The sequence below is a fragment of the Haplochromis burtoni genome, unplaced genomic scaffold, assembly GCF_018398535.1.
Source record: "Haplochromis burtoni strain Fernald_Lab_line unplaced genomic scaffold, NCSU_Asbu1 Contig_103, whole genome shotgun sequence".
NCBI classification, from domain to species: Eukaryota; Metazoa; Chordata; class Actinopteri; order Cichliformes; family Cichlidae; genus Haplochromis; species Haplochromis burtoni.
The window spans coordinates 2,001,185-2,007,475 of NW_024582464.1; the positions used below are offsets into that span (position 1 = coordinate 2,001,185).

A 6,291-nucleotide genomic window follows, 5' to 3' on the forward strand; every position below is an offset into this window, starting at 1 on the left:
CACACACACACACACACACACACACACACACACACACACACACACACACACACACACACACACACACACACACACACACACTCTATGTAGACCAGACAGTGAAACATGGATAGGTGCCATAATGTCTAGATGCCACTTTTCTCTGTGCTCTGTGACTCTGCAGAGCTTGCAGCTCCAGGAGTTTCGCACCCTTTTTTCACCGTCTGCTACGGCTGAGGCTGTGTTCCCACACCATCACACTGGCAAGTCTTTCATATGCTGCATAGTTTCATCTGCCTGCTTCAGAGCTCAGAGAGAGTCTTGAAATCAGTAGTATATAAATTGTGAACCTACAAATCAGATTTTAAAGCCCACTGGAAGAAAGGCCACAGACTGCTGGACTAATTCTCTTTGACTGGCACCTTGTTCTTATATAACAGTGTACAGCAGAGGCTTTTATAGTGAAGTTTGTACTGTTTAAGAGCTGAAAACAAAGCAGTCAGACTTGAGGAGGATTGAGCATTGCCTAGAAATTGAGATGACAGAGTGTTCAGGTAAGTGGCACCCAGCAGGATAAAACCAGTTTGACTACTTTTCAAACGGCTTTATCTGTCTTACAGTCCCCCCCCCAAGTTTAGATCAGCTTTCAAGTCTAATTAGAGAAAAGATTCACCTTAGTCAGTTAAGTTATTTGAAATGATAATCAGATGTCTTTTTTCTTTTTACAGCTGAAAAGCAGCTCTTTGTGTGGAAGTGTCACTGTGGGCACTTGGTTTTTGCTGCTCTGCCTTCTTTTGAAGTTTGAAGGGATTGTTTTTGCACACAGTAGGATTATAAATGGGATTAGCTGCATTTTTGATTGTCTGCATACCTTTTTATTTTTCACAATAATTCTTTTTGGAATAGATTTACAGGTTTCTATTTGAAATGACACTCTGGCACATCCCTGTTATTCATGCACACCTTCTTTTAATCACCTGTATTGAAATGCTTCTCTCTGAAGTTCGTTTTCTACTCAGTGGTTTTCTTTTGATGAAAATAATGAATCCTGCCTCAGTGTTATGTTCACAGTTTTAATATAAAATGATAAAATATAAAATTTGTAAGTATATACTTTTCAAAAAACAATTACTAAATACGATTAAGAACAGAGTGTTTCTACTTATGAGGGCAAATGAGGCAAAGCATCAGACTTTAGTTGTCAACACGTTAGGTTATCTGGTTTTGAGATAAACTGTGTTATTTCTTATGGATTTTTATGTGCTGAATCCAAATATGAGAAATAAAGAGCTGACTGACTACTGTTTCCACAATAACTATATATATTAGGGATGCAACGATATATAAAATTCACGGTTCGGTTCGATACTTTGGTGTCACGGTTCGATATTTTTTCGATAAAAAAAATGTTCATGCCTTTTTAATTTGTCATTTATTAAAATTATAAATATATATTTTAACTCAAAAGTACAGTTTTTAAATTTAATGTTGCTGAAACAACAAAGTAATAAAAAAATAAATCTATCTGATCGAGAAATCACTCATCTTTGGAAAAGAGAGTTTATTACAGAGAAATGGCTCTTTCCAAAATAAAAGCTATACTATACGCTTCTTCTGGGCTATATTCTCAGCAGCATATTAAACATATCAGGTCCCCATAAGGAGAATCATGTGCTAATGGCTGTCTAAATGACTCGGGTAAAGTTTGTAGCATGCGTGCTTGTTGTTTTTGTCTGCTTCCACTTGTCTTTGCACTAGGATGATGTCGGGTAAATGTGCAGTCATATTCGTTGTGTTCCCACTAGTGCTGTCAGCGTTAATCTCGTGAAATGACGTTAACGCCACAACACGGCAAATCTCCGTTAACGAGCTACCCGGATCGCCCCGTGCGTGGGGCTGGACGGCCAACACGTTAACGAGCTAACTGCGCTAACGCACTAGTTCCCACCATGTAATTGAGCATTGCGTGGCACATCCAACATACTGTTTTACTTTAGTCCATGACGCGCTTACCTTCAGGGTCATACGTCACATGAAAACCAAAATAGTTCCAAACGCCAGATCTGAATGAGGGTGGGGGAGGTTCAATTTGCCATGTTGCAAGGAGAGCTTAACTTCTGTCTCGCTAGCTTGCCCTGTGCTCAGTGAATCTGCGTTCGACTACTCCGCCTAGGCTGCACTGTCGAGCGCAGATCCACTGAGCGCTCAACACAGACAGCATCGTCAGAAGGAAAGTTGATAAAATAAATTAAAAATTTGTATTGTTCGATACATATGCGTACCGAACCGAAAGCACTGTATCGAACGGTTCAATATCGATACGAGTATCGTTGCACCTAATATATATATATAAATATATATAATATTATTATTATATAACATATATGTATATATACATATATGTATATTTATTTATTTTTTGAAAATTTTACACATATGCATTTCTAGCTCAACCTGCCAGACCTGTTCCAGATGTTGTGTATAGGTGCGATGTAGTAACTGTATGAACAACAAATCGGATGAATACTGGATGAAAAGCACATACCATAATTTCTGTTATTATACCACAAGTCAGGACCCAGGAATTTATTTTTGTAATTTTATTGTTTCAAGAGCTTTTGTAGCATATTATCACAGCTAGAACCAACCAACAATTTTAAGCATAGTTTTCATTTCAAGCAGAGATGGGAGAAGTGCAGCCATTACATATATGCTCTGGTAAAAGTTAAAATTCAACTGACCTAGTTAGTATTGATTAAAACAAGCGCGACCTTAAACCTACATGGGACCCAAAGGCCTTGTAACTGCTAAGAGTGTAGTGGTGAAAATATTGTTTCTAATAACTAAGTTTAAATTTAAAATAATATTTTTCTGTACGATTCTAAAGGAAGGATGGAGCACTTAGCATGGCTGATACTAGCAATGCTATGGATGGCGCAGGCCATAGATTCCTGCCCTGATGTCTGCAAATGCTCCAGGAAGTCTGGCCCAGAAAAATCAGATGTCAACTGTCATAAGCGGGGGCTTCGAGCTTTTCCTTCCAAATTGCCTTCTGATGCTTGGATTGTTAAACTAGGTGTGTACATTTTATCCTTTTGACATTCAAGGAATGCATTAATCTATCTAACATTTAAGGAAACATAATGGGACCTGATTGCATCAATAACTGACTTCTTAATTGCTGCCAAAAGGTGAGAATGGTATTACCAACCTGAAGGCAAATACTCTGAGATCAATTCCAAAGATCGAGAGCGTCAATCTGGAGAGAAATGCCATAAAATCCATCCATCCCCAGGCCTTCTCCGGTGCAAAGCAATTGATGCTTCTCAATCTTTATGGCAACCACATATCCATTCTTCCACCAAGGGGGTTTCAGGTAAAGATTTTTGGAGAGGAGCACACTTTTCAGCATTAATATTACAGTAATTTGACAAAAAAACAAAACAAAAACCCAACTGTTTTCTATGTCTGAAGGACCTCCTAAACCTCCGCTTCCTCATGTTGGGACAGAACCAGATTGGCATCCTGAAACCTGAGATTTTTGCTGGCATGAGAAACCTGTCAGAGTTGGACCTTACTCTCAATGCACTGACAGTCCTCCCACCGAATGCGTTCAAACCTCTGATTGCTCTCAAAGTTTTGGATCTTTCCCTCAACCGCATCCAGAAGATTTCTCCCAAGGCCTTCAGTGGACTGAGGGAGCTCTTGCTCCTCAACTTGGACAACAACAGGTCACAATGACATGTGCCATGTTATTATACATCTAGTAGTTACATTTTCCAGTGCAGGTATTATCAGTGAGAAACAAACTTCAGGGTTTTGAATTCAATGTTAATGCATTTATCACACAAATCTGGATAGAAAAAAAGGGGGGGGGGGGGGGGATAACAGTTCACAGAACAAAGCGAGCCGAGCTGACGAGGCTGAGATGACAGCAGAGTGACCTGTGAAACCATTGAATTCAAACAGGGTTTTGAATTCAATGGTTTCACAGTGTACTTTTACTTCTGAAGAGATTCTAACTGTCCCCCCATATCCAGTCTGAAGACCATTCCTGCTGGGGCATTCAAGCCCCTGCAATCTCTGGAGATGTTGGTTCTAGACAACAACCTACTATCTACCCTGACGTTAACAGCTTTGGATGGCCTGAGCAACTTGCAGGTAGCATGTTTTTCTGGTATACATAAAAACAAAAGAAAAATCAAAGACTCAGTTTCATTTTTTTAAACATATAGCAGTTAGATGTCTTACCCAGCAGACCCTGATCTGACTAATTCTTGCACATAATAGCTAGTGTGATAACACTGCTAACTTAAATTGCAAAAACCTGCTCTATTTCCTCGAGCAATAATTATGAACATGCTAAACACTGAACCAGGAACTCTACCTGAGGAACAACGAGTTGGAGCTTCTGCCCTCTGATGTGTTCATCAACCTGCCCAAGCTTTCACAGCTGGCACTCAGCGGAAACCGCCTGAAGACAGTGGATGGAAACATGTTCACCCATATGCCTGGTAAGATAACTGCCAACCTGCCCTTTCCCTGTCCTATTTTCCCAGGAACAAGTATTGGCGGCAGAATTCTGTTGTCGTGATAATCATTTTTTCTGATCTGTGTTAGTTCTAAAGAAGTTGTACCTCCATGACAACCCTTGGCAGTGTGACTGTAACATTAGCCCACTGGTGCGGTGGATGGGTGACACCAAGGCCACGCTTTCACCACGGCACAGCCCAAAGTGCGTGACTCCTCAAGAGCTCAGAAATAAGAGCCTCAGCAGCCTGCAAATTGATAAACTGCTCTGTCACACTTAACAGTATAGATGAGGATCACAGCGTGGGTTGGGACTCATAGAGATTTTTTTTTTGAGTAGACTGGGTGGCAGAATAACCCTCTATGATATTTTTAAACTGCAATATATTACTGTCTTTCTCTAAAATATTGTATCATGTTTGCTTTAAATGGCTAAAAATCTAGAATAAAATGCCACATTTTTAAACTAAGACTGCGATGCTTTGTTTCATAATAACATAATATAATAATAATATGACTCTTTATTTAGGTTTCTCACAAAAGTGGTGTTGGATGTTTTCCAATTTTGGTAAATGGTAAATTTTCCACTCAAAGCGCTTTATGAAACTTGCCTCATTCACACAACCACTTTTAACTATGCTTTTTCTACATAAGCGCTTTCTATGTAACATTAACACACATTCACAAACCGATGGAGAGCAACTTGGGGTTAGTGTTTTGCCCCAAAATTATTTGACATGCAGACTGGAAAACCCAGGGATTAGAAGATCGCCTGCCCTGCCTGGCAAAATAACTGCCAGCCTGCCTGGTTTACCTCCTGAGCTACAGCCACCCTCAACTTTGACCCTTACTTTTTTTTTTTTTGCTTTATCATGGTCTCTTTAATAGCAGGTAAAAACCTTAAAATCACTAAACCTGTAGGTATAAGCTATTTGTGGGACAGAAAGATTTGCATTATCAGTGCTATTTCCACATGCAACGAATAAGTACTAACCCTTATCACCGGTTGTGAGATTAACATTATAATTCCATATTGCTTGTCTTAAAAAGACTTTGCAGGTTTGGAAAGTGATGGATTACGTATAAAGAGATTACATTAATCACATTCCAGGGAATGGTTTCTCTAATCTGTTACAGTTTATGTAAATAAAAAGGAAAAAAAAGGCATTTGGATAGACACTGCTAGGATTCTGTACAGCTTAATGTAATAGTGAAGACAGCTGTAGATAATGAGAAGTTATTGGATTTGTAATCTCGTCTTCATTTTAATGTGCATCAGCACATTAAAACAGCACATAGAGACCCCAAGTCTTCTTGTTTAGGCTTTTGCCCAATTACCCAGTTGCAAAGATTTGTTGCTTGTGCAGCCTAAAAAGCACCATATCCATATCCTTGGACTGGATGACACTGAACCCCAAAACTATGCAAACTCTAAGACCATGAAACTCAGTCCGTTTGTACTGTTGCATCATATTTTCAATTTCAATAAATGTGTGTGTGCCAAGTTTTATTCTCGATCTTTAATATGAAGATAGTCATTTGTTTGCATGTAATGTCCTCATTCATTGTGAACATACAGTGGGGCAAAAAAGTATTTAGTCAGCCACCGATTGTGCAAGTTCCCCCACCTAAAATGATGACAGAGGTCAGTAATTTGCACCAGAGGTACACTTCAACTGTGAGAGACAGAATGTGAAAAAAAAAATCCATGAATCCACATGGTAGGATTTGTAAAGAATTTATTCGTAAATCAGGGTGGAAAATAAGTATTTGGTCAATAAC

The 6,291-nt window shown here is 39.1% G+C and overlaps 1 protein-coding gene across 1 annotated transcript; it reads left to right on the top strand.

Annotated features, from left to right (window-relative positions):
• Nucleotides 1-178: 178 nt before the first annotated feature.
• Nucleotides 179-5,681, top strand: si:dkey-1j5.4 (leucine-rich repeat-containing protein 15). Its single transcript, XM_005931097.2, has 7 exons — nucleotides 179-533; nucleotides 2,867-3,055; nucleotides 3,171-3,355; nucleotides 3,454-3,710; nucleotides 4,020-4,140; nucleotides 4,358-4,493; nucleotides 4,600-5,681. The coding sequence occupies exons 1-7, from the start codon at nucleotides 518-520 to the stop codon at nucleotides 4,788-4,790; spliced, it is 1,095 nt and encodes a 364-aa protein (XP_005931159.1). The 5' UTR covers nucleotides 179-517; the 3' UTR covers nucleotides 4,791-5,681.
• Nucleotides 5,682-6,291: the final 610 nt, after the last annotated feature.